Source organism: Nycticebus coucang, chromosome 3, assembly GCF_027406575.1.
Source record: "Nycticebus coucang isolate mNycCou1 chromosome 3, mNycCou1.pri, whole genome shotgun sequence".
NCBI classification, from domain to species: Eukaryota; Metazoa; Chordata; class Mammalia; order Primates; family Lorisidae; genus Nycticebus; species Nycticebus coucang.
Genome location: NC_069782.1, coordinates 876997 through 904972, shown reverse-complemented (window position 1 = coordinate 904972; position 27976 = coordinate 876997). Strand labels below are relative to the sequence as shown.

Sequence of the window (27976 nt, the reverse complement as noted above, 5' to 3'; positions counted from 1 at the left end):
CCGGCAGTGGCCTGCGCCTGCGCGGTCCGCCTGACCCCGCCCCGTCAGCGCGCCGCGGCGCTCCAGCCCTCGGGCCGCGGCCCGACAGGGAAGGGGGCGGGGCGCGTGCGTGGGGACTGCGCCTGCGTGCGCCGGGCCCGCCCCGCGCCGCGCGGGGCCCTGGGAGGGGCGCAGCGTCCGGCGGCGTCGCGGGCGGCGGGCGGCGGGGCCGGGAGGGGCCGGCGGACAAAGCCGCGGCTAATGAATGGGCTTCCGCCCTCGCCGTCCGTCGTGCGCAGCCGGGCGGGACCCGCGCTCCGAGGTGAGTGTGCGGCCCGCGCCGCCCCGCCTAGCCCCGTCGCCGCGTCCCCGCGCCCCTAGTCCCGCCGGGCGGACCGCGCCGGGCCGGGCCGGGCCGCTATTGTTTGCGCGGGGCCGGGCGGGGGCGGGGGGACTGGGAAGCCCTGAGAGCTCCGCCCGCCCGCGCGCGGCCAGCTGACAGCTGGCGGTGCGGCGGCCCCGCTGACAGGACACCGCGAGTGGCCCAAAGTTGGCGCCGCCCGCGGCGGCCCCACGTGCGGGCTGCGAGCTCAGGCGGCCCGGGCCGGGCCCGGCCCCGCGCGTCACTGCCGGGAGAAGCCCTGCCCCAGGGTCACTCCCGGGCCCGTGTCCAGGAAGAGGCCGGCTGGGGCCGGGAAGCGTGAGGCAAGTGCCCCCGCGCGCCTGGAGCGGCTGGTCACTGTACGTGCCTCTCGGCTTGACCGTTCGCATTTAGCGAAGGAAAATACAAATTGCAAGTTGCAATTTCAGATGTTTTCCCAAGTGCACTTGCTTTTCCACACCCAAGCTCGCTCGCTTCGTGCCTGCTTCCCCTTTGTCCTCCCGGTGTGACCCGCATCTCTGCTGCCCGGCAGAGTCGCCTGCGGGGCCGGGCGTTTGGTGCGTCTCTGCGCCCTCGGGAGAAGCGTCTGTCGGTTTCTGGTGTTTGTGAAAAGGGAAGTTATTTGTTTTGAATTTAGCTCTGGTCGGATTCAGTGCATAGTTTTAAAAAATGTCCTCTAGACCTTACAGTGAGTCTGCTAAAGCGGGGGGCATCCTCGTGACTTTTTATATAGAAATACTAACTTTTGTTGTATTGACTGTTTATAGTGGTGGTAAAATCAAGAGCCTAGGAAGGATTTAGTTGGATTTTTTTTTAAAGTGTTATGAATAAGACAGATTTCAATTACGAATTAATTTCAGTTGCTAGGTAAGGTAGTTATCTCGCCAGAGGAACCCTTACAGGATTTTGACTCCGATGCTCAGAGAGATGGCCATGCAAGGATGCACACTTCTGTAATCCTTAAACAGATTACGTCTGTTTATGCTTTTCTTTTTCTCAGAAGATCCAGCACAAATTAGAGAGATTTCTGTGAATCTTCAAAAAGTTTCAAGGGCTTCATCCTTTGGGTAGAGGACACTGTTTTGTTTTGACTTTTTTAGAGACAAAGTCTAGCTTTGTCGCCCTCAGTAGAGTGCTCTGACGTCACAGCTCACAGCAACCTCCAGCTCTTGGGCTTAGGTGATAATCTTGCCTCAGTCTCCCAAGTAGCTGGGACTACAGGCACTCCCCACAAGGCCCCGCTATTTTTTTGTTGTGGTTGCAGTTAGGTATACGGTATACAGGCAGGTGCCCTACCTGGCCACTGAGCCACAGGCGATGCCCAGGGCACAGGCCACTGTTAAATCTATGGTAGAAGAAAGCTAACACCTTTAGTTCCTTGACTCGATTACTTTGCAGTCCCCCTGCCCTTGTTCTGGTTAATTCCTGCATAAGGTGGTTGATGTTTTTGGATGTGAAAACTCTGCTGTTTAATGTCCACCCCCAGCTCCGCTCTAATACACAGGGAGTCCCTCAAGTTGTGTGAAGAATGCCCCAGTATCTTGGAGAATGGTCTTCAGTAAATGATTAGGGGAGCTGACTGACTTCAAAGGAGCTGACATGCAGTATTTATTTAGTGGAAGAAATGTGTGTGTTTCAAGTTCCTGGTGGGCACGGATTTGGAGTGAGGAGCACTGGGAAGAGGAGCCCTGGAAGCATGAGGAGCAGTAAGTGGCCATGGTCAGGGCTGTCCTTCTCTTCACCTTGATTGTGCATTTGCTCTTTGCCTGGCTTCAGCTGCTTTGATTTTTCCTCTCATCTGGTTCTCTCCTCCTCTGGTGTAATGGTTGTCCTGCGGGAGCAGGTAAAGCTATTGGGCCTAGCTGGGCTAGAAGTAGGACCTAGCTAGCTCTTCCTCACCAGCATTCTGTTTCCCTTCATTTCTCTTTGATTGTCAAGTCATTTAAAATCTCAGGACTGGAGGATGCAGCTGTAGGATCAGGTCTTACATGTCACTGCCTGGAAAGTCAGTGTACCTTTAGCCTGTCCTGTCCTTGAGCACCTTGGTTTGAGCCTTCTGCCAGCTGACAGCTGGCGGCGCTGTTCGGTGGGTTATAGCAGCTTTCCAGCGTCACCATCCTTCCGAGGCTCAGCTTTCTGCATCCCGGTCTTCGGTACCTTCACCTGCACTCTACTTGTCATTGCCTTGTTCTTCATTCTGGAATGCCTCAGATCACTTCTTTGCTAATTATTTGATATGTACTTTTGGTAGTTCAAATTCTGGAAGGCATTGCTAGGAATAAAGAAAAGCTTCTGAGGCAAGAGAGTAGGAGAGACAGAGGGGACGAACTGCGCAGGGGCAAGGGTGGTTTTTCAAAAAGGCCCTGGCCTCAGAGAACATAGTAGTTGTGGTGAGGATCATTGTAAACCAAAGGAAAAGACCCATTAAGTGCTCCAAGAAAAACTTATGGTAGATGAGGATGGAGGTGTTGCTCAGTTTGAAAAAGTGTGCTGGGGAAAACCTCGGAAGGAGGTCATGTTTGAGTCTAGCCTGGAAGAGTCTAAGGGCAGCAGGCAGAGGCTCCTGTGGAGGAAGCACCTGTGTGGTGCAGGCTGGCCTCCTGGGCAGCACAGCCCCTCTGCACAGCTACACGCTTATTGGTAAAACCCCCTCCCCAGTTCCTCAGGGATTGTTTTGGGGATTTGGTGGATTGAAAGTGCTGAGCCAGCACCTGGCGAGGGTGCTGTGCTTCTGATCTCACTGCAGCTGAAGGACTTTCAGCAGTCATGGCCTGGGTCTTTTCTAGCAAAGTCTGTGTAGAACAAAAACATTTGATACTGGGGTGGCTTCTGTACCTCAAGCGGCTAAGGTGCCAGCCACATACACCAGAGCTGGTGGGTTCAAATCCCACCCAGGCCTGCCAAACAATGACAACTACATCCAAAAAATAGCCAGACACTGTGGCAGATGCCTGTAGTCCCAGCTACTCAGGAGGCTGAGGCAAGAGAATTGCTTAAGCCCAGGAATTGGAGGTTGCTGTGAGCTGTCACGCCAGAGCACTCTACCAAGGGCTATAGCTTAAGGCTCTGTCTCAAAAAAAAAAAAAAAAATCTGATATTGGCTTGTGACTAGGGGTGGGGCTGGGTCCCTGCCTGCCGTCCCACCAGGGTGCTCTGGTTGCTGCAGCCACCAGCATTGTTCTGGGTGGGAAGACCTGACCCCCTGGAGCTGTCCTCCTGCCTTGTGACCTCCACAGATGTGACCCTGAGGGGCTCCTTCATTCCAGAATGAAACTTTTCACCCAAAGCTGCTGCCAGTTGAGGCGCACTTGGTGGTCTATGCTCCACCTGCTCACTGCAGAGAGAGCAGAGTCTATGTTCTGTGCCGGGAGTGCTCCAGCTCCTATGTCACAAACCATGTTTCACATCCTGGAACATCCATGAGAGGCTATTCCAGCAGCTTTCAGTCACAGCTTTGATTTCAGGCCTGTCACTGGTGGGACTGTCTGGACCCCAAAGGAAAGGGTAAGTGTCCAGAGTGCTGGTGTTAAGTATAGCAGACCCACAAAAAAAGTGATCAGAACAATCCAGGGAGCCCTGGTATGTGACCCAGAACATTTCAGGGACAGAACAGGGATCAACTGACCTTAACGTGGTCTGTTTGCTGCTTTGGAATGTGCTTTGTTTCCAAGGAAGCCTTATCGGGGTTTCTGACCACATCTCATGGAAATAGCTCTGGTTCTAAGTTTCTGAAGTTTAACCCTTTGCTTTTAGCTTTGAGCTCCCCGTATCAGTTTAGCCCGGTCCTGGATGATAGTTTTTCTTTGTGTGGGCACAGTGGCTCTTACTGGAATTTCTAGTTTTGAGGCAGTTGATGGCTGTTGCTATCCCTAGGATGTGTCGGTTATGGCTGTGACCCTCAGAGTGTTAAAGTTACTCTCGGGGGTAGATAGATCTCAGTTTGTGTCTTCATCTTCCAGTTTGAACCAGGCCCGGAGTCTGACTTCAGGCTCTTTGATTCCTGGGTGTGCTTGACAGCTCGCTGAGGGCATGTGTGCTCACAGTGAGAAATGAGTACACTTCAGTTTTTAAAGGTTATTATTATTTTTTTTGTTTGTTTGTAGAGACAGAGTCTCACTTTACCGCCCTGCGTAGAGTGCCATGACATCACAGGACTCACAGCAACCTCCAGCTCTTGGGCTTACGCGATTCTCCTGCCTCAGCCTCCCGAGCAGCTGGACTACAGGCGCCCGCCACAACGCCTGGCTATTTTTTTTTTTTTTTGCAATTTGGCCAGGGCTGGGTCTGAACCCACCACCCTCAGTATATGGGGCCGGCGCCCTACTCATTTGAACTTTCTAACTCACACTCCTCTGTGCCCTTCCCTGAGACATAGAGCCTCAAGTACCACCTGTCTGAGGCTTGCCAGACCTTTTTTGAAGGAAATGGCAGATATCAGAACACTTCACCTCTAAATGTCCTTTTCTCCCCGGAGAAGGGAAAGGACATTCTTCTCAGTAATCAGAATCCCGCCTGAGAAATGTTAACAACACCCCTCAGTATCATTCATTGGCCTATCAACAGTCAGGTCCCTACTTGTCCCCAAAAGGTCCTGAGTAGCTGCTTTTTCTGAGTCAGACTCTAGGATAGGGCCACACATCACATGGTGTCTGTCTCTTCCTGTGCCTCTGCCCCTGTGTACACCCTGTGATTGGGTCCAGGTGGCATGTTTTGGGCATGTTCATGTGGGTGATACTGTGTGCTTTGGCTTGCACTGTGCTTGCAGACCGTCCCCCTGGGCCTGGGGGATCACTGGCCTTTAAATGTACTCCCCATCCCTCAGTACGTCATCCCGGGGGGGGCATGGGGACATGTGAACACCCTGCTCCCATGCCATTCCATGCAGTATGATTGTTGGTACATTTCAGAACTGTTAGGCGCCTGTAATCCCAGCTACTTGAGAGGCAGAGGCAGGAGAATCACTTGAGCCCAGGAATTGGAGGTTGCTGTGAGCTGTGATGCCACAGCACTCTACCCAAGGCGACAGCTTGAGACTGTCTCAAAAAAAAAAAAAAAACAGAACTGTTAGGTAACAACATGTTGCCTTTCTAATGCTATTTATTGTTCCTTCTTATCTGTTTTCCTCACTCCTATAGACTGGGCACCCTGGCATGGTGTGCATACCTGTAGTCCCCACCACTCAGGAGGCTGGGCAGGAAGATTGCTTGAGCCCAGGAGTTTGAGGTTACAGTGAGCTATGATTGTGCCACATTGCACTTCAGCCTGGGCAAGAGAGTGAGACTCTGTCTCTTAAGCATTTGTCTTTTTTTTTTTCTTACCCTTTATTACCAATTTTTTGGGGGAGACAGTTGGTATCATAGTCACCTCCATTGTGGCAGATGTTTTTTATTTTTGATTAATGGTTTTGTATTTATTCAGTATGCCATAATCTGTTTAATTCTTGTTCTGTGATGGTCAAATGTGACCGACTGGGAGCCCTTCCAAGCTGGCTCTCGTGTCCTTTTTACTTTGTGTGTCGTTCTTGAGCAGGTTGTTTCTGGCCCAGTGTTGCTTTCCTTTCCAGCCCTGTGGGCAGCCATTTCTCCAGAGTGCTGGGTTCCTTTAGTGCAGAAACCAAGATCTAGACATAGATGTGTTTATTATATTTGTGAGGAGGATGGAGCTAGGAAATGTATTTTTAAAACATTGCGAGTTCATACTGGTATTTTCAGATATTTTAAATTATATAGTTTTAGCTAATTTCTCTTTTAAATTTTCTTTTTCTTATACTGAAAATCTTAATTCTTAATACCATTGGCATATTTGTTTTATGTTAAAATATATCTAAAATAGGTTGTGAAATTATGATATTATTTTACTACTAATAAAACTACTTAGCAAATTTTATGATTTTTTTTTTTTTTTTTTTGAGACAGAGTCTTACTTTGTCACCCTTGGTAGAGTGCTATGGCATCACAGCGCACAACAATTTCAAACTCTTGGGCTCAAATGATTCTCTTGCTTCAGCCTCCTGAGCAGCCAGGACCACAGGCGCCTGCCACAACACCTGGGTATTTCTATAGACAAGGTCTTGCTCTGGCTCAGGTCAATCTCAAACCCATGAGCTCAGGCAATCCACTCACCTCGGCCTCCCAAGTGCTAGGATTACTGGCTTGAGCCACCTTGCCTGGCCCTGTTTTTAAATTCTTTTTGTCCTTATTTGTATTCCACTTAGGATGAATAAAGGACTGTGGTTAAAATTTTTATTTTTATGTACAAAATAATGACGTGGTTCAAAGGTCCAAACCATATCCACTATATGAAAGACACCTTTCCTATGTCCTCCACACTTCTGGGCAGCCATTTTCATTTCTACTTTATCCTGCAAAACGGAGGCACAACCGCTCGCCCCCCATCCTGTCAGGAGAGGTAGCAGGTGTCCAGTTTTCATTCAGGGCCTCTGTGGATGGACACCATTCTTCTGCTGTGACTAACAGGTGTTGTCTTGTGTTTGGTGAGGGTGTCTGCTCCTAGGAGGGTGTTGCTACATGGTGGGGTAAGTGTCGTGCTATCGAGTGACTCCAAGTCCCATCTGTGGGCTCACACCCCTATCAGCATGGGGTGGAGGGCTTCACCACCAAAGGGTGTTACTAAGCATTTCTGTGTTTGCCAGCGTGATGGGGTGAGAACTCTTATCTTGAAGTTGTTTTCATTTCATTTGCTTTAATCTGAAAATGAAAAATGAAAAAATATACTTGGGTGGCGCCTGTGGCTCAGCGGGTAAGGTGCTGGCCCCATATGCCGAGGGTGGCGAGTTCAAACCCAACCCCTGCCAAACTGCAACAACAACAAAAAACAAAATAGCCGGGCGTTGTGGCAGGCGCCTGTAGTCCCAGCTACTTGGGAGGCTGAGTCAAGAGAATCGCCTAAGCCCAAGGAGTTGGAGGTTGCTGTGAGCTGTGTGAGGCCACGGCACTCTACCGAGGGCGATAAGATGAGACTCTGTCTCTACAAAAAAAAGAAAGAAAGAAAAGAAAAAATATACTTTATGAAATTGGATATATGGGATAGAGCATTTAAGATTATTAAGCGCGAATTGATAAATATTCATAAGACACTGAGTGATGAACCACTGCAGGGTGAGCTCCTGAGAATGCGTTCTCTGAAATTACACATCATGGTAGTTTGGAAGGTAGTTTCTTTGAGCTTTTTGTTTGTTTATTTCTTTATTTTTGGGGGGACAGGCTGTTGGCTATTGTTGGTTAGTGATGTTGAGCATTTTTGAGCATTTTTTTCATGTATTTATTGGCCGTTAAATTTGGTTTTTAAATACAGAGCCGTTCAGGTTATGCTTAAGGGAGTTTTTGTAGTTTGTGTCTTTCAAGGAATTTGTCCATTTCATCCAAGTTGCAGGATTTGTTTTCAGAAAGTTATTTATACATTGCCCTATTCAACCCTTTTATGCCTCTAGGATCTATAATAACATTCCTTCTCTCCTTCTGGGTATTGTAATTCATCTTCTCCGTTTTTTCTTCTAATCAGTCTGTATACAAGTGTATGAATTTTATTGATCTTTCCAAAGAATCAGTGTTTAATTTCATAATTTCATTTATTCCTTTTTCTCTTTCTTTCCTTTTTGTTTTTTGAGACAGTCTCACTCAGTTACCCTACGGTTGAGTGCTCTGGCATCGTAGCTCACAGCAACCTCAAACTCTTGGGCTCAAATGATCTTATCTCAGCCTCCCCGGCAGCTGAGACTATAGGTGCCCAACACAATGCCTGGCTAGTTTTTCTTTTTTTTTTTCCAGCAAGCCAGTTTAATGGATTGATTACTTTCCTGCAGAACACAGTTAAATAGGTTATTGTTTTCTTTTAATTTCAGTATCAATTATTTTCTAGGTACATTTACTTTTTTTAAAGTTCAGTAGATTTAAAGGGTGTCAGTGTTTTTATTACATGGATGGACTGTATAATGCTGAAGTCAAGGCTTTTAGTGTGCCTGTCACCAGAACAGAGTACTTGACCAGTAGATTTTTATACCTCATCCTGCTCCCACCTACCTCCCTTTTAGTTTTCCATGTCCATTGTGCCACTTTATGTACACTTTTCATTTTGCTCCCATTTATTTATGACAACATGTGGTATTGGTTTTTCCATACCTGAGATACTTCACTTAGATAAGGGTCTCTAGTTCTGTCCAAGTTGCTACAAAAGACATTAACTCATTCCTTTTTACGGCGTAAAAAGTATTCCATATTATGTAAATAGCACATTGTCTTTTATCCACTCATGAGTTGATGGGCACTAAGGTTGATTCTATATCCTTGTAATTGGGAATTGTACTGCAATAAAAATTCAGGTACAGGTGTCTTTTTTTGGTGAAATGGCTTCTTTTCCTTAGGGTAGATATCCAGGAGTGGGTTTGCTGGATTGAATGGTAGGTCTAATTTTAGTTCTTTGAGGAATCTCCATACTGTTTTCCGTAGAGGTTTATTTTCCCACAAACAGCATTACTAGTTTACATTCTCACAAACAGCATATAAACTGTTCCTTTTTCACATTGGTGCCAACGTCCACTGGTTTTTGGCTTTTTAATAATGGCGATTCTGGCATGGGTAAGGTGGTATCACACAGTGGCTTTAATTTACATTTTCCTGATGATTAGTGATGTTGAGCATATTTTCATATGTTTCTTGGCTGTTTGTAGGTCTTCTTTTGGAAAAACATCTTTCTATGTCTTTGTTTTTGTTTCTTGCTGATTCATTTGAGTTCTTTGTAGAGTCTGGATATTAGTTCTTTGTTGGATGTGTAGTTTGGAAATATTTGTTGATTATTTCCTTTGCTGTATAGAAACTTTTCAGTTTAATTAAGTCCCATTTATTTATTTTTGTTGTTGTTATATTTGCTTTTGTGGTCTTGGTCATAAATTCTTTGCCTAGGCCGATGTCCAGAAGGTTTGTTCTTACATTTTCTTCTAGGATTTTGATGGTTTCAGGTCTTACATTTAAGACTTTAGTCCATCTTGAGTTAATTTTGTATATGGTAAGAAAGAGTGATCCAGTTTCCTTCTTTCACATATCCAATTTTCCCAGCACCATTTATTGAATAGGGCATCATTTCTCCAGTGTGTGTTTTTGTCTGCTTTGTCAAAAGCCTGGCTAGTTTTTCTATTTGTAGAAACAGGGTCTCCCTCTTGCTCAGGCTGGTCTTGGACTCCTGAGCTCAGGCAGTCACCCACCCTGGTCTCCCAGAGTGCTGTGATTACAGGTATGAGCCACAGTGCCTGGCCTGTGATTTTTTTTTTCTTTGATATCTATTTGGCATAATACAGAATTTTAAAACATTTTGGATTTTTCCATACATTCTGTTGATTCCTCATTCAGGTGCCTTGTTTGTTCTTTTATTTTAGGTCTTTTAAACATATTGAGATTTGCTCTTTATTTCAGGGAACGGTCTGTCTTGGTGAATGTTCTGTGTTGCTTGGACTGTCCAGTAAATGTCAATTAAGTCATTTTTGATAATAGTGTTTAAATCTTCACTGATTTTCTGTCTCCTGTTCAATTAACTGTTAAATGGGTGTGTTGGAATCTCCATCTATCATTGTGAACTGGTGCAGTCTCCCTTTAGTTCTACCAGTTTTGCTGCATGTACTTTGAAGTTGTGTTAATAATGCACCCCATTGTGTTATAATTACATCATGCTCATTATTATCCCTGCTGCATTATTGTAAAGTCTTTACATTTTTTTTTTTTTTTTTTGGTATTAGCAGGGTATAACTTTTCCTACACCTTTGTTTTCTTTTTTTTTTTTTTTTTTTTTATTTATTTATTTTTTTTGTAGAGACAGAGTCTCACTTTACCACCCTGGGTAGAGTGCCGTGGAGTCACACAGCTCACAGCAACCTCCAAGTAGTTGGGACTACAGGCACTTGCCACAACACCTGGCTATTTTTTTTTGTTGCAGTTTAGCCCAGGCCGGGTTTGAACCCGCCACCCTCAGTATATGGGGCCAGCACCCTACCCACTGAGCCACAGGCGCCGCCCCGCCCCCGCACCTTTGTTTTCATCCTATTTATGTCTTAGTTTAAAATGTGTTCCTTGGCCAGGGGCAATGGTTCATGCCTGTAAACCCAGCAATTTGGGAGCCCGAGGCAGGAGGATTGCTTGAGCTCAGGAGTTCGAGACCAACCTGAGCAAGAGCGAGACTCTGTCTCTACTAAAAATACAAAAACTAGCCAGATATTGTGGTGGGCACCTGTAGTCCCAGGTACTCCAGAGGCTGAGGCAAGAGGATCCAGAGGCTGAGGCAAGAGGATCCAGAGGCTGAGGCGAGAGGATCTCTTGAGCCCAGGAGTTTGAAGTTGCTGTGAGCTATGACACCGCTGCACTCCAGCCTAGTGATAGAGACCCTATCTCTAAAAAAACAAAAAGTGGGCTCAGCGCTTATAGCTCAAGCAGCTAGGGCACCAGCCACATACACCGGAGCTGGCAGGTTTGAATCCATCCCCGTACCGCCAAACAACAATAACTACAACCAAAAAATAGCCAGGCATGTGGCGGGTGCCGGTAGTCCCAGCTACGCAGGAGACGGAGGCAAGATAATCACTTAAGCCCAAGAGTTTGAGGTTGCTATGAGTGGTGACACCACAGCACTCTACCAAGGGCAACATAGACTATATGTCTCAAAAAAAAAAAAAGTAAATTGGACTTCAATTAAAAACTTTTACTCTTCATGCTTGGCACCTGTGGCTCAAGCAGCTAGGGTGCCAGCCCCATACACCTGAGCTGGTGGGTTCACATCCACCCCAGGCCTGCCAAACAACAATGACAGCTTCAACCAAAAATGGCCGGGCATTTTGGCGGGCACCTGTAGTCCCAGCTACTTGGGAGGCGGAGGCAGGAGAATCGTTTCAGCCCAGGAGTTTGAGGTTGCTGTGAGCTGTGATGCCATGGCACTCTACCCAGGGCGACAGCTTGAGGCTCTGTCTCAAAATAAAAAAAACAGGCTCAGCACCTCTGGCTCAAGTGGCTAAGGCACCAGCCACATATACCTGAGTTGGCAGATTCGAATCCAGCCTGGGCCCATCAAACAACAATGATGGCTGCAACCCAAAAATAGGTGGGTGCCTGTAGTCCCAGCTACTTGAGAGGCAGAGGCAAGAGAATCACTTGAGCCCCAGAGTTGGAGATTGCTGTGAGCTGTGATGTCTCTCTACCCAGGGTGACAGCTTGAGGCTCTGTCAAAAAAAAAAACAAACAAAAAACTTTTATTCTTCAAAATGCACTATATTAAGAGGACCAGAAGACAAACCACAAGCCTAGGAGAAAATAGTTGCAAATCACATACGTGATAAATGGCTTGTTTCAACATATATCAGGAACTCTCAGCAATGCATGAGAAAATGTATAACCCAGTACAAACCTGGGCAAGATATTTGAATAGACACTTGACCAGTGAAAAGATACAAATGGCAAATGAGCATATAACAGGTTGCTCATTATTAGTTATTTAGGGAGTTGCAAATTAAATCACAATAAAATACCACTACCTGCTATTAAGAAGGTGGGGGATGGGAAGAGAGACAGATGAGACAAGGTTGTCCACGTAGTGATAATTGTTGACACGTGGTGCTGGGCACAGGAGGGCTCAGTGGATATAATGTACCGTTCTGTCTACTTTGTGAACACTTGAGTTTTCCATAATGGAGAAAACAATTTTTATTTATTTATTTTATTTATTTTTTTTTTTTTAAGACAGAGTCTTACTATGTTGCCCTTGGTAGAGTGCTGTAGCATCACAGCTCACAGCAACCTCCAACTCTTGGGCTTAAACTATTCTTTTGCTTCAGCCTGCTGAGTAGCCTGGACTACAGGCGCCCACCACAACGCTCGGCTATTTTTGTTGCAGTTGCCACTGCTATTTTAGCTGGCTGGGACCTGGTTCAAACCTGCCACCCTCACTGAGCCACAGGCGCCGCCTGCCTTTTTTTTTTTTTTTTTTTTTTGAGACAGAGTCTCTGTTGCCCCAGGCTAGTGTATCCTCGGGGTCATAGGTCACAGCAACCTCAAATTCCTGGGCTCAGGCCATCCTTTTGCCTCAGCCTACCAAGTAGCTAGGATTTCCAGGCACCTGCCACAGTGCCCAGCTAGTTTTTCTGTTTTTAGTAGAGACTGGGTCTTGATGTTACTCAGGCTGCTCTCAAACTCCTGAGCTTAGGTGAACCACCTGCCTCAGCCTCCCAGGGTTCTGGGATTACAGGCGTAAGCCATCGTGCCTGGGCTTATATTTCTAATTCTTATTGTCTGTCTATATGATTCTTTTCCAAATCTGGTTTCTCATTTCTTGCGGTCTATTTTTTGCTTGTTTTTCTTTGTTTTGTGTATTTTGGTTTTAAAAAGCATTTTATGTATATACATATATAATTATACATATGAGATATATATAATATTTTAAGAAATACAATTACATATAATTTGTATCTTGTATATGGTAATTCTAGTAAATGAAGTCCTAGTTGATTTTGCTGACTTTCATGGTGGTCCTTACATACTTAGTGATTTTTATTTTGTTTTGTTTTGTTTTTTGAGACAGACTTTCACTATGTTGCCCTCGATAGAGTGCCATGGTGTCATAGCTCCCAGCAACCTTAAACTCTTGGGCTTAAGTGATTTTCTTGCCTTAGCCTCCCAAGTAGCTGGGACAATAGGTGCCCCCCACAATGCCTGGCTGTTTTTTGTTGTTGTTGTTGTTGTTGCAGTTGTCATTGTTGTTTAGCAGGCCCGGGCTGGGTTTAAACCTACCAGCCTTGGTGTATGTGGTCAGTGCCCTAACCACTGGGCTACAGGCGCCAAGCCTGATATTTTATTTATTTATTTATTTTTAATTTCATGTAGTAGTTTTATTGTTAGTAATTTTTTTATTAAGTCTTTTGTACATAGATGATAAATACATTTATGCCCATTTCGGTGTGTTGATTATTTGTACAAATTGGAGTGCGTACATCATACTAATCAGCATAGCTTTCATCTCATTTACCCAATTATAGCATTAGGACATTTGTGTTCCACGCATGATAGATCCAACTTGTACGTTCAGTGTGCTCCATGGTTGTGGTCCCCCTACTATCCCCTACTATCCCTCCCCCTCCCCTCCCCTCCTTCATCATAGCCTAAAGTTGTGTTTCATTTTTCATATGCAAGTGTGAGTTTGGTTTCACAGTAGTGCTGAGTACATTGGATATTTTTTTTCCATTCCTGAGCTACTTTGCTAAGAAGAATATTTTCCAGTTCCATCCATGTAAGCATAAAAGAGGTAAAGTCTCCATTTTTTTTACTGCTGCATGATATTCCATGGTATACATATACCACAATTTATTAATCCATTCATGGGTCGATGGGCACTTGGGCTTCTTCCACGACTTGGCAATTATGAATTGAGCTGCAATGAACAATCTGGTGCAAATATCTTTATTGCCAAATGATTTTTGGTCCTTTGGATATACACCTAGAAGAGGAATCGCAGGATCAAACGGCAGGTCTACATTTAGATCCCTGAGTGTTCTCCAAACTTCGTTCCAAAAGGAACGTACTAGCTTGCATTCAAAACGGCAGTGCAGAAGTGTTCCCTTTTCTCCACATCCACGCCAACATCTGTTGTTTTGGGATTTTGTGATGTGTGGGCTACTCTTACTGGAGTTAGGTGGTATCTCAGAGTAGTTTTGGTTTGCATTTCTCTGATGATTAAAGATGACGAACATTTTTTCATGTGTCTGTAGGCCATGCGCCTGTCTTCTTCAGAGAAGCTTCTGTTGATGTCTCTTGCCCACAATGAAATGGGATCACTTGTTTTTTGCTTAGTAATAAGTTTGAGTTCTCTGTGGATTCTGGTTATTAGACCTTTGTCAGTAGTATAACTTGTAAAAATCCTCTCCCATTCTGAGGGCTATTTGCTTTACTTAGTGTGTTTTTGGCAGTGCAGAAGCTTTTAATTTGATCAGATCCCAGTAATGTATTTTTGATGTTGCTTCAATCACCCGGGGTGTCTTCCTCATGAAGTATTCTCCCAGGCCTATTTTCTCAAGTGTTTCCCCTGCACTCTCTCTAAGAATAATTATAGTTTCATGTCTTAAGTTTAAGTCCTTTAACCAGTGAGAGTCAATTTTTGTTAGAGGAGAAAGTTGTGGGTCCAGTTTCAGTCTTCTACAAACTACCAGCCAATTCATCCAGCACCATTTATTAATAGGGAATCTTTCTCCCAATTTATATTTTTAATAAGCTTATCGAAAATCAAATGACAATAAGTGTCTGGGTTCATCTATTGGTCTTCACTTCTGTTCCATACATCTACCTCTCTATTTTTGTGCCAGTACCATGCTGTTTTGATCACTATCGATTTATAATATAGTCTGAAGTCTGGAAGCATGATTCCTCCTGATTCGTTTTTATTTCTGAGTAATGTCCTGGCTATTCGAGGTTTTTTTCTGTTTTCATATAAAACGAAGTACTAATTTTTCCAGGTCTTTAAAATATGAGAGAGGTGCTTTAATAGGGATCGCGTTAAATCTGTAAATTGCTTTAGGTAGTATAGACATTTTAACAATGTTGATTCTTCCCAGCCATGAGCATGGTATATTTTTCCATTTGTTAACATCTTCAGCTATTTCTTTTCTCAGAGTTACATAGTTCTCTTTATAGAGATCTTTCACATCCTTAGTTAGATACACTCCCAGATATTTCATCTTCTTTGGCACTATTATAAAGGGAATAGAATCTTTGTTTTTTCCCCTTGTTGGTGTATATAAAGGCTACAGATTTATGAGTGTTAATTTTGTATCCTGAGACGTTACATCTAGGAGTTTTGTAGTTGATTCCCTGGGGTTTTCCAGATATATAATCATATCGTCTGCAAAGAGTGACAATTTGATCTCCTCTGGTCCTATTTGGATCCCCTTGATTGCCTTCTCTTGCCTGATTGTGGTGGCTAAGACTTCCATTACAGTGTTAAAAAGCAGTGGAGACAGTGGGCATCCTTGCCTGGCTCCTGATCTGAGTGGAAATGATTTCAATTTTACTCCATTCACTATGATATTGGCTGTGGGTTTGCTGTAGATGGCCTCATCAGTTTAAGAAATGTTCCTTCTATACCTATTTTCTTAAGTGTTCTGATCAAGAAAGGATGCTGGATATTGTCAAAAGCTTTCTCTGCATCAATTGAGAGAATCATATGGTCTTAGTTTTTTAATTTGTTTATGTGATGTATTATATTTATGGATTTACATATATTGAACCATCCTTGGGACCCTGGGATGAAACCCACCTGGTCGTGGTGTATAATTTGTTTGATGTATTGTTGGATTCTTTTTGCTAGGATCTTATTGAATATTTTTGCATGAATATTCATTAGAGATATTGGTCTATAATTTTCTTTTCTTGTTGGGTCTTTTCCTGGTTTGGGTATCAGGGTGCTATTTGCTTCATAGAATGAGTTGGGAAGTATTCCTTCTTTTTCTATGTTTTGGAAAAGATTAAGTAATATAGGTAATAGTTCCTCTTTAAGGGTTTGGTAGAATTCTAATGTGAAGCCATCTGGTCCCGGGCTTTTCTTTTTGGGGAAATTTCTTATAGTTGATGCTATTTCAGAGCTTGTTATAGGCTTGTTCAACATTTCCACTTCTTTCTGGCTAAGTCTGGGAGGGTGACATGTTTCCAAGTATTGATCTATTTCCTTCAGATTTTCATACTTCTGAGAGTAGAGTTTTATGTGGTATTCATTAAGGATTTGCTGAATTTCTGAGGAGTCTGTTGTTATTTGGCCCTTATCATTTCTGATTGATGAAATTAGGGATTTTGTGATATTTTATTTTGATGCCAGTTTTTTATTTCAACTTTTTATCTGGCTAAACTTTGTGGAATTTACTATTAGGAATGCTTTTATTTGGACACAGTGATTGATGCCTATAATTCTACACTTTGGAAGGTTGAGGCAGGAGGGTCACTCGAGGCCAGGAGTTTAAAAGCAGAAATGCTTTCTTTCAGAAATAACCTTCAGGCTTGGCACCCATAGCTCAGTGAGTAGGGTGCCAGCCACATACACCAAAGCTGGCGGGTTCGAGCCCAGCCTGGGCCTGCTAAACAACAATGACAACTACAACCAAAAAAAAAAAAAAAAAAAATTGGGCGGCACCTGTGGCTCAGTGAGTAGGGCACCGAGGGTGGCGGGTTCAAACCCAGCCCCGGCCAAACTGCAACAAAAAATAGCCAGGCGTTCTGGCAGGCGCCTGTGGTCCCAGCTGCTTGGGAGGCTGAGGCAAGAGAATCCCATAAGCCCAAGAGTTAGAGGTTGCTGTGAGCTGTGTGACGCCACAGCACTCTACCCGAGGGCAATATAGTGAGACTCTGTCTCTACAAAAAAAAAAAAAAAAAAATTATCCAGGCGTGGTGGTGGGCACCTGTAGTCCCAGCTACTCAGGAGGCTGAGGCAAGAGAATCGCGTAAGCCCAAGACTTTGAGGTTGCTGTGAGCCGTGATGCCATAGCACTCTGCCCAGGGTGAGATAGCAAGACTCTTCTGGGGAAACCTAGCAGTTTTTATTAACCTGAGAACGTTTCATAGGGTGACCATCCGTCTTGGTTTGTCTCAGATAGGTTTGGCTTACGCCTGTTATCCCTGCAGTAAGTGTTATTCCTCTCCTTCTGTGTTAGCGGTGGTGACCTCAGGACCTTGGTTGCTTCACAGTTGAGGAGCGTCAGGTTGGTCGTGGCCCAGTGTTGGTCTCAGCGCATGTTGCCCTTGGACAGCTTCTGTATGCATAGCTGGTGTCTGCTCATGGCTCCCTACATTTGCTACTCACTGTCCCTTGAGAATTCTTCCCCTTTCTTTTATGCCCAGTAATACATTAAAAATAAGTTTATTGGGGCCGGGCGTGGTGGCTCACACCTGTAATCCCAGCACTCTGGGAGGCCGAGGCAGGTGGATTGCCTGAGCTCACAGGTAGCAGACCAGCCTGAGCCAGAGTGACCCCATCTCTAAAACTAGCCAGGTTTTGTACCCGGGTGCCTGTAGTCCCAGCTACTGTGGAGGCTGAGGCAAGAGAATTCCTTAAGCCCAAGAGTTGGAGGTTGCTGTGGCACTCTTCTAAGGGCAACAAAGTAAGACTCCAGTCAGGATCCCTTTATTCCTGTTGGGTGGTTGGAGTGCAGTGGTATTTGTAACTAACTGATCACAGCCGGTCAGGATCCCTTTATTCCTGTTGGGTGGTTGGAGGGCAGTGGTATTTGAAACTAACTCATCACAGCCGGTCAGGATCCCTTTATTTCTGTTGGGTGGTTGGAGGGCAGTGGTATTTGTAACTAACTGACCACAGCCGGTCAGGATCCCTTTATTCCTGTTGGGTGGTTGGAGGGCAGTGGTGTTTGTAACTAACTGACCACAGCCCGTCAGGGTCCCTTTATTCCTGTTGGGTGGTTGGAGGGCAGTGGTATTTGTAACTAACTGATCACAGCCGGTCAGGATCCCTTTATTCCTGTTGGGTGGTTGGAGGGCAGTGGTATTTGTAACTAACTGACCACAGCCAGTCAGGATCCCTTTATTCCTGTTGGGTGGTTGGAGGGCAGTGGTATTTGTAACTAACTGATCACAGCCGGTCAGGATCCCTTTATTCCTGTTGGGTGGTTGGAGGGCAGTGGTATTTGTAACTAACTGACCACAGCCGGTCAGGGTCCCTTTATTCCTGTTGGGTGGTTGGAGGGCAGTGGTGTTTGTAACTAACTGACCACAGCCCGTCAGGGTCCCTTTATTCCTGTTGGGTGGTTGGAGGGCAGTGGTGTTTGTAACTAACTGACCACAGCCCGTCAGGGTCCCTTTATTTCTGTTGGGTGGTTGGAGGGCAGTGGTATTTGTAACTAACTGACCACAGCCGGTCAGGATCCCTTTATTCCTGTTGGGTGGTTGGAGGGCAGTGGTGTTTGTAACTAACTGACCACAGCCCGTCAGGGTCCCTTTATTCCTGTTGGGTGGTTGGAGGGCAGTGGTATTTGTAACTAACTGATCACAGCCGGTCACGGTCCCTTTATTCCTGTTGGGTGGTTGGAGGGCAGTGGTATTTGTAACTAACTGACCACAGCCGGTCAGGATCCCTTTATTCCTGTTGGGTGGTTGGAGGGCAGTGGTATTTGTAACTAACTGATCACAGCCGGTCAGGATCCCTTTATTCCTGTTGGGTGGTTGGAGGGCAGTGGTGTTTGTAACTAACTGACCACAGCCCGTCAGGGTCCCTTTATTCCTGTTGGGTGGTTGGAGGGCAGTGGTATTTGTAACTAACTGATCACAGCCGGTCAGGATCCCTTTATTCCTGTTGGGTGGTTGGAGGGCAGTGGTATTTGTAACTAACTGACCACAGCCGGTCAGGATCCCTTTATTCCTGTTGGGTGGTTGGAGGGCAGTGGTATTTGTAACTAACTGATCACAGCCCGTCAGGGTCCCTTTATTCCTGTTGGGTGGTTGGAGGGCAGTGGTATTTGTAACTAACTGATCACAGCCGGTCAGGATCCCTTTATTCCTGTTGGGTGGTTGGAGGGCAGTGTTATTTGTAACTAACTGACCACAGCCGGTCAGGATCCCTTTATTCCTGTTGGGTGGTTGGAGGGCAGTGGTATTTGTAACTAACTGATCACAGCCGGTCACGGTCCCTTTATTCCTGTTGGGTGGTTGGAGGGCAGTGGTATTTGTAACTAACTGATCACAGCCGGTCAGGATCCCTTTATTCCTGTTGGGTGGTTGGAGGGCAGTGGTATTTGTAACTAACTGATCACAGCCGGTCAGGGTCCCTTTATTCCTGTTGGGTGGTTGGAGGGCAGTGGTATTTGTAACTAACTGACCACAGCCGGTCAGGATCCCTTTATTCCTGTTGGGTGGTTGGAGGGCAGTGGTATTTGTAACTAACTGATCACAGCCGGTCAGGATCCCTTTATTCCTGTTGGGTGGTTGGAGGGCAGTGGTATTTGTAACTAACTGACCACAGCCGGTCAGGATCCCTTTATTCCTGTTGGGTGGTTGGAGGGCAGTGGTATTTGTAACTAACTGATCACAGCCGGTCAGGATCCCTTTATTCCTGTTGGGTGGTTGGAGGGCAGTGGTGTTTGTAACTAACTGATCACAGCCGGTCAGGATCCCTTTATTCCTGTTGGGTGGTTGGAGGGCAGTGGTATTTGTAACTAACTGATCACAGCCGGTCAGGATCCCTTTATTCCTGTTGGGTGGTTGGAGGGCAGTGTTATTTGTAACTAACTGACCACAGCCGGTCAGGGTCCCTTTATTCCTGTTGGGTGGTTGGAGGGCAGTGGTATTTGTAACTAACTGATCACAGCCGGTCAGGATCCCTTTATTCCTGTTGGGTGGTTGGAGGGCAGTGGTATTTGTAACTAACTGATCACAGCCGGTCAGGATCCCTTTATTCCTGTTGGGTGGTTGGAGGGCAGTGGTATTTGTAACTAACTGATCACAGCCGGTCAGGATCCCTTTATTCCTGTTGGGTGGTTGGAGGGCAGTGGTATTTGTAACTAACTGATCACAGCCGGTCAGGATCCCTTTATTCCTGTTGGGTGGTTGGAGGGCAGTGGTATTTGTAACTAACTGATCACAGCCGGTCAGGGTCCCTTTATTCCTGTTGGGTGGTTGGAGGGCAGTGGTATTTGTAACTAACTGATCACAGCCGGTCAGGATCCCTTTATTCCTGTTGGGTGGTTGGAGGGCAGTGGTATTTGTAACTAACTGATCACAGCCGGTCAGGATCCCTTTATTCCTGTTGGGTGGTTGGAGGGCAGTGGTATTTGTAACTAACTGATCACAGCCGGTCAGGATCCCTTTATTCCTGTTGGGTGGTTGGAGGGCAGTGGTATTTGTAACTAACTGACCACAGCCGGTCAGGATCCCTTTATTCCTGTTGGGTGGTTGGAGGGCAGTGGTATTTGTAACTAACTGATCACAGCCGGTCAGGATCCCTTTATTCCTGTTGGGTGGTTGGAGGGCAGTGGTATTTGTAACTAACTGATCACAGCCGGTCAGGATCCCTTTATTCCTGTTGGGTGGTTGGAGGGCAGTGGTATTTGAAACTAACTCATCACAGCCGGTCAGGATCCCTTTATTCCTGTTGGGTGGTTGGAGGGCAGTGGTATTTGTAACTAACTGATCACAGCCGGTCAGGATCCCTTTATTCCTGTTGGGTGGTTGGAGGGCAGTGGTATTTGTAACTAACTGACCACAGCCGGTCAGGATCCCTTTATTCCTGTTGGGTGGTTGGAGGGCAGTGGTATTTGTAACTAACTGATCACAGCCGGTCAGGATCCCTTTATTCCTGTTGGGTGGTTGGAGGGCAGTGGTATTTGTAACTAACTGATCACAGCCGGTCAGGATCCCTTTATTCCTGTTGGGTGGTTGGAGGGCAGTGTTATTTGTAACTAACTGACCACAGCCGGTCAGGATCCCTTTATTCCTGTTGGGTGGTTGGAGGGCAGTGGTATTTGTAACTAACTGATCACAGCCGGTCAGGATCCCTTTATTCCTGTTGGGTGGTTGGAGGGCAGTGTTATTTGTAACTAACTGACCACAGCCGGTCAGGATCCCTTTATTCCTGTTGGGTGGTTGGAGGGCAGTGTTATTTGTAACTAACTGACCACAGCCCGTCAGGGTCCCTTTATTCCTGTTGGGTGGTTGGAGGGCAGTGTTATTTGTAACTAACTGATCACAGCCGGTCAGGATCCCTTTATTCCTGTTGGGTGGTTGGAGGGCAGTGTTATTTGTAACTAACTGACCACAGCCGGTCAGGGTCCCTTTATTCCTTTTCCACTCCTGCTGCTTCACTTGACTACACTTGAAAGAAAAGAAAAATAAGTTTGTGACAAGTTTTCTGGAGTCTAGTTTTATTATGCTGAAGCACTTTTACAGTATTTATGTTGCGATATTACCACATGGGTTGCTTTATTTATTTATTTTGTGCTTACTCTGTCACCCAGGCTGGAGTTCAGTAACATCACCACAGCTCACTGCCGCCTTGAACTCCTGGGCTCAAGCGATCCTCCTGCCTCAGCCTCCACAGTAGCTGGGACGACAGGTGTGCACCACCATGCGCAGCTAATATTTTTTATTTTTTGTAGAGACGGAGTCTTGCTAGATTGCTCAGGCTGATCTTGAGCTCCTGGCCTCCAGCGATCCTCCCAAAGTGCTGGATTGCTGCTGTGAGCCCCCATGTGTGCCCAGGCCTTTTTCACTCAACTTCTCTACTGCTGCGCCATACACCTTGACATCCTTCACTGATCCTGATCTGAGTCCTGTCCTGGTCTTTTGTGCTCTCATAACATGGCCGACTTTCACTTCTAGCATTTACTGTAGGTAAAATCTCATAGTTCCTGGCGATTGTTGTCTGTGCTGTGGACTGCAAGGCAAGGGCTGCACCTGTCCACAGCCACCTCCTGGCACAGTGTCACTCAGGGAGGGGCCTTTGAAAGAGAGAACAGAAAGTTGGGCTGGAGGTGGCTTTACTTTTGTGGGACTTTCATCCATTCTTAGATGCAGGGAGTCGTTATTGTGTTTTTTTACCTTTGGTTATTAGTCTGAGTTGATGATTTCATAGGTTCTCACAGCAGGTGGCATGACTTGGTTTTGAGGAATTGAGCGTCACTGACCACAGCAGCTGCAGGTACCTCTGGTAGACGGTTTGAAGGGTAAGGGCATAAGTTCCCAATGAAAATGACCTCCTTTACCATTGTTCATTCTAGTTTATGTTCCCAGTACATTACTAATAGGTCATTTGCATTTGAATTCCTATTTTTACTTTTTGCTTGTTTAGCAAGATTAGGATATTTTCATGATGTTAAGTGGATTGCTGAAAGTCAGGGGCTGAGTTTTTCTATTCCAGTATTCCATCATAGACTTTTTTCTAATGCATAAAGAGGCTGATATATCCATAATAGAGTCAATTTAAAATGTGTGATTTAGCTCTGTGTTTCATCTGATTTCATCTTTTATAGGTAATACAAAAGGACCATGTATGTGCTATCAAGATGGCAAGCATCCTGTGTTTAAGACAAGAAACAAGTCTCCACTGCATATATTTATGTCTACACAATGAAATATTTAGTTGCAGAACTCCTGGAAAGCAGTGATCTGTGCTCTAAGATGATTTGCTTGTATGAGCTACATGGTCTATTTTTCAGTAATATTTATAATCAGCCATATTCATAGGAACATCCTGAAAGATGGAATTATTATGAGAAAGTGAAGATAATCTACATTTGGGGGACAAATGAGCATTTGGATCAATTTTCTTTTAACCTAAGATGATGTTAACATGATGAAGCAGCCAGAATAGTTATGGTCAGTCATGGAGAATAACCTGGAAACTAGTCCCAAAGGGGATGGTGATTTTGTTTCTGATAAAATACATTTTAAAATCAAAGATGACGATGATCCAGTTCCTACTCATAGTTTGGAAAGAGTGGACTTTAAGCAACAGCAAGAGAGCCTGAGGCAGGCAGACAGCGGCGATGAGCATGCCGAGACCAGAGAGGTGGGCTGCCCCTGGGAGCGCCCCCAGAAGTGCCCCTCTGTGGAGAGTGAGGATGACTACGGGTCTCTGTTCTCCCGGTACAGCAGCACGCTGTATGACGCAGCGATGGAAGCTGTGACTCAGAGCCTTCTCTCCGGCCGGAACATCAGCTCCAGGAAGAAATCGCCAGCCTGGAAACACTTTTTTATCTCCCCTCGGGATAATACTAAAGCAATATGTATGTACTGTATGAAAGAATTCAGCAGGGGTAAAAACGAGAAAGACTTAAGTACCAGCTGTCTCATGAGGCACGTGAGGCGGGCACACCCCACCGTGCTCATTCAGGAAAACGGAAGCATCTCCGCTGCATCCTCCTTTCCTTCCCCTCCACTCCTGCTTCCGCCACAGCCTGCAGATGCAGGAGACCTCAGCACCATACTGTCACCCATCAAACTCGTCCAGAAAATGGCACCTACGATCCCATCCCCTGATCGGATAACAGAGGAATCTGTGTCTGTAGTTTCTTCTGAAGAAATCTCCTCTGACATGTCTGTTTCTGAGAAGCACAGCAGAGAGGAAGCCCTGGTGGGGTCATCTCCCCACCTCCCTATCCTCCATTATGACGACACTGCAGAGAACATAGCGGAGAAAAACCTTCCACTCCCCAAGAACACCTCAGGGTCCAGAAGAAGGTCTGCTGTCTGGAAGCACTTCTACCTGTCACCTCTGGACAGCTCCAAGGCCGTCTGTGTCCACTGCATGAACGAGTTCAGCAGGGGGAAAAACGGGAAGGACCTGGGTACCAGCTGTCTCATCAGGCACATGTGGAGGGCGCATCGCTCCATCGTGCTGCAGGAAAACGGGGGCACTGGCATCCCACCCCTGTACTCTGCCCCTCCCACCCTGCTGCCTGCCCTGCTGCCAGAGGGGGGTCTGAGCTCCGTGTCATCATCTCCAGGAAAACTGGTCAGAGAGTTCCCTTCTGCCTCCTCCTCCCCCGATCGGCTGGCCGAGGACCTGCCACCGCACTTGAACCCCGGAGATGCCCTGATAGAAGCCGTGTCAGTGTTGTCATCCTCCGATGATGTTGGGGAGGCCTCGGTGTCCTCTCCTAAGAAGCAGCAGCCCCATGGGTTGAGACCTAGAATGTTTGAATCTGGTGCTGTCTTCCAGCAGAATAAAAAGGTCATGAAACGACTGAAGTCAGAAGTTTGGCATCACTTTTCGTTGGCCCCCATGGACAACCTCAAGGCAGTGTGCAGATACTGCAATTGTGTCATCAGCCGGGGGAAGAAGGGTGATGTGGGCACAAGCTGTCTGATGAGACACCTGTACAGACGCCACCCTGAAGTCGTTGGGAACCAGAAGGGCTTTCTAGGCGCAAGTTTGGCAAATTCTCCGTATGCTACTTTGGCTTCTGCAGAAAGTTCTTCCTCTAAATTAACTGACTTACCAACAGTGGCCACAAAAAATAATCAGGTTATGTTTCCTGTTAATAGCAAAAAGACCTCAAAGCTGTGGAATCACTTCTCTGTTTGTTCTGCAGACTCCACTAAGGTTGTGTGCTTGCACTGCGGCCGGACGATCAGCAGAGGCAAGAAGCCCACCAACCTGGGCACCAGCTGTCTCCTGAGACACTTGCAGAGGTTCCACAGCGGCGTGCTGAAGACCAGCGTCTCAGAGACAACGCGGCCCTCTTCCCCGGCCATCCGTGCGCCGCTGAACACAGAATTATCAGGAGCTTCCTCTTTTCATGACACCAATGAGAAGTTTTATGACTCTCACCCAGTTGCCAAAAAAATCACTAGTCTCATAGCTGAAATGATCGCACTTGACCTTCAGCCATATTCGTTTGTAGACAATGTTGGCTTTAACAGGCTGCTTGAATACTTGAAACCTCAGTACTCTCTGCCCTCCCCGTCTTACTTCTCTAGGACGGCCATCCCAGGTATGTATGATAATGTGAAACAGATAATTATGTCACATCTGAAGGAAGCTGAGAGTGGCGTGATCCACTTCACTTCTGGAATATGGATGAGCAACCAGACCCGAGAGTACCTGACCCTTACGGCTCACTGGGTCTCTTTTGAGTCGTCAGCCCGCCCGCAGTGTGGGGACCACCACTGCTCAGCACTTTTAGATGTGTCACAGGTCGACTGCGACTACAGCGGCAACAGCATTCAGAAGCAGCTGGAGTGCTGGTGGGAGGCCTGGGTGACCTCCATTGGCCTTCAGATTGGCATCACGGTGACGGACAATCCAAGCATAGGGAAGACGCTGAATGAAGGGGAGCACACGAGCGTGCAGTGCTTCAGCCACACGGTCAACCTGATCGTGAACGAGGCCATCAAGAGCCAGAGGATGGTGCAGAACTTACTGAGCATTGCACGGAAGATATGTGAACGGGTACATCGGTCACCCAAAGCAAAAGAGAAGCTGGCAGAGCTGCAGAAGGAATACGAGTTGCCACAGCACCATCTTATCCAAGACGTTCCATCCAGATGGAACACGTCACTTCACATGCTTGAACGACTCATTGAACAAAAAAGGGCAATTAACGAGATGTCGATTGAGTGTAACTTCAGAGAACTGATCAGCTGTGACCAGTGGGAGGTCATGCAGTCTGTGTGTCACGCCCTGAAGCCTTTCGATGCTGCGAGTCAGGAGATGAGCACCCACATGTCCACGCTAAGCCAGGTCATCCCCATGATCCACATCCTCAACAGGAAGATCGAGATGCTCTTTGAGGAGACGATGGGCATCGACACCATGCTGAAGTCCTTGAAGGAAGCCATGGTGAGCCGGCTGTCTTCCACCCTCCACGACCCCAGGTACATCTTCGCTACACTGTTGGACCCTCGATACAAAGCCTCCCTGTTTACAGAGGAGGAGGCGGAACAGTACAAGCAGGATTTGATCAGGGAACTAGAAATATTGAATCCTACCTCAGATGACACCCCTGCCTCCAATGGGTGTGATGCAGGTTCCCCATCGAAAGACTCCACTGGAGAGGAGGACCTGTGGTCACTCATGGCCAAGGTGAAGAAGAAAGGCCTAAGGGACAAGCTGCCTGAAGACATGGTGCTCGCGTACTTGGAGGAGGAAGTGCTTGAACACAGCTGTGACCCGCTCACCTACTGGAACCTGAAGAAGTCATCCTGGCCAGGGCTGTCCACTTTGGCCGTCAGATTTTTGGGCTGTCCCCCAAGTATTGTCCCTTCAGAAAAGCTGTTCAGCACACCCACTGAGAATAGTAGCTTTGGCCAGTCCAGGTTCATGATGGAACATTTTGAAAAACTTATCTTTTTAAAAGTGAATCTTCCCTTAATATACTTTCAGTATTGAAGCTCACGATGGAGCCACCCGACTAGAGATGTTGTTGCTTTGTAGGCATTAGCAGTTGGTACCAGGGGCTGTGACTGCCCAGGTCCACGTGCGGCATCAGCCAGGTACTCTCAGGGCCGCTCTCAGCTCTCACCGTGACGTCTGCAGGTGCCTTACTCCCACTCCTTCAGGCCAGGTATCAGCGGTGTGTTTTTTAAGACATCCGCTAGAAATAGCTTGTCTTGTCAACTATGAAATATGACTGGTTTTAATTCATAACTGTAAAGTTTTTTTAAACTTGGGGTTTAGTAATTTGTTTTACTAGAATGGCAGAAAAGATGTAAATAATTTTATTCTGTAGGCTTTTTACTCGATTATGTAAAAAACACAAATCAGGTACTGTATTTTAGTTAAACATTGCTTTAATTGCAACAAAACAGCTTTTGCGGCTGTCAGATGAAATCTGTAAATAGGAGGTGGAGGTCAAGCCATCACTGAGCAGTTTTTAACTGCAGGCTCTAAAGTGTGTCGAGGAGTATAGGGAATATTCTGGAAGGTAACTGTTTACTACAACAGAGACGTGGCATTTGAAAACAAAAGTAAACGTGGCTGTGTCATGGACTGTTAGTTATGTGGTGACTTGGTAATGAGAATTTCCCATTTCAGGTTTTTGCATTCAGGTTTCACACGGTCACTTAACTCAGAGAGATCTCAACTGTTTATCACGAGCTCCTTCAAAATTTAATCCAAGTCTGTAAATTCTTGCTTATTGTTTAGCCAGTGCATAATATGACGTGTTTACAGCAGATGGTCTAATGCTGAATCTCCATGCCTCTGATTTAGTGTCTCTACGCTAGGATGCGATCTTTAAGATGTGTGCACTGACCCCCTTGTTTGATCAAATTATGTGTAAAATTCTTTTTAGAGAGATGGCTTACTAACAGGGAGGAAGCTCACTCTATTCCAGTTCTAAGAATAGCCTTAGGTGTTTAGATTTCTTTTTATGATAGGGAAGATTCAGCCATCACTGGGGTATTTTAGAACCCTCAGGATTTCAGAATGAAGTATCAGTTGTCAGATTCTTTTAACAATTATATCTTCAGAGTTTTTGCTTTATCTTAAAAATGTTAAGTTTCTCATTTCAACCCCATTAATCTGGGTGAGACACATCACTCATTTACCTATGACCCTTTAGAAAAGTTGTTTTGTTAAAATACTGTACCTATGCTTAATCTAAAGTTGCATCGACTGTTTTGGTGTATTTATAAATGGTGAACTCAGATTTTGAAATTAAACTTTTTATTTGGAATTTCTAGTCCTGGCAGACACCGCCTTTTATCTTTAGGGTAATAAAACAGGCAGTCTTTGTGGACCAATATCTAGAAAATATGCTCATGTAGCATTTAAGAACCTTCACTTCAAGAACCACGTAGGGGGTGGCGCTTGTGGCTCAGTGAGTAGGGCGCGCCGGCCCCATATGCCGAGGGTGGCGGGTTCAAACCCAGCCCCGGCCAAACTGCAACAACAACAACAACAAAAATAGCCGGGCGTTGTGGCAGGCACCTGTAGTCCCAGCTACTTGGGAGGCTAAGGCAAGAGAATCACGTAAGCCCAAGAGCTGGAGGTTGCTGTGAGCTGTGTGACGCCACGGCACTCTACCGAGGGCGGTACAGTGAAACTCTGTCTCTACCAAAAAAAAAAAAAAAGAACCACGTAGGGATACTGGCAAAGTAGAGGTGTGATTCTCACAGTAGCCGTTCTGATCCTTCTAAA

General features: G+C 46.0%; 1 protein-coding gene across 3 annotated transcripts; it reads left to right on the top strand.

The window, feature by feature from the left end:
- Nucleotides 1–154: 154 nt before the first annotated feature.
- On the top strand, nucleotides 155–27889 carry ZBED4 (zinc finger BED-type containing 4). Of its 3 annotated transcripts, none has more exons than XM_053584221.1 (3): nucleotides 155–301; nucleotides 1978–2067; nucleotides 22362–27889. In XM_053584221.1, exon 3 carries the CDS (start codon nucleotides 22715–22717, stop codon nucleotides 26222–26224), a length of 3510 nt encoding a protein of 1169 aa, XP_053440196.1. In that variant the 5' UTR covers nucleotides 155–301; nucleotides 1978–2067; nucleotides 22362–22714; the 3' UTR covers nucleotides 26225–27889. The 3 variants fall into 3 exon arrangements, with proteins under 3 accessions (XP_053440196.1, XP_053440195.1, XP_053440194.1); XM_053584220.1 differs by having other exon boundaries at nucleotides 1848–2067; XM_053584219.1 differs by lacking the exon at nucleotides 1978–2067.
- The last annotated feature ends 87 nt before the right edge of the window (nucleotides 27890–27976 follow it).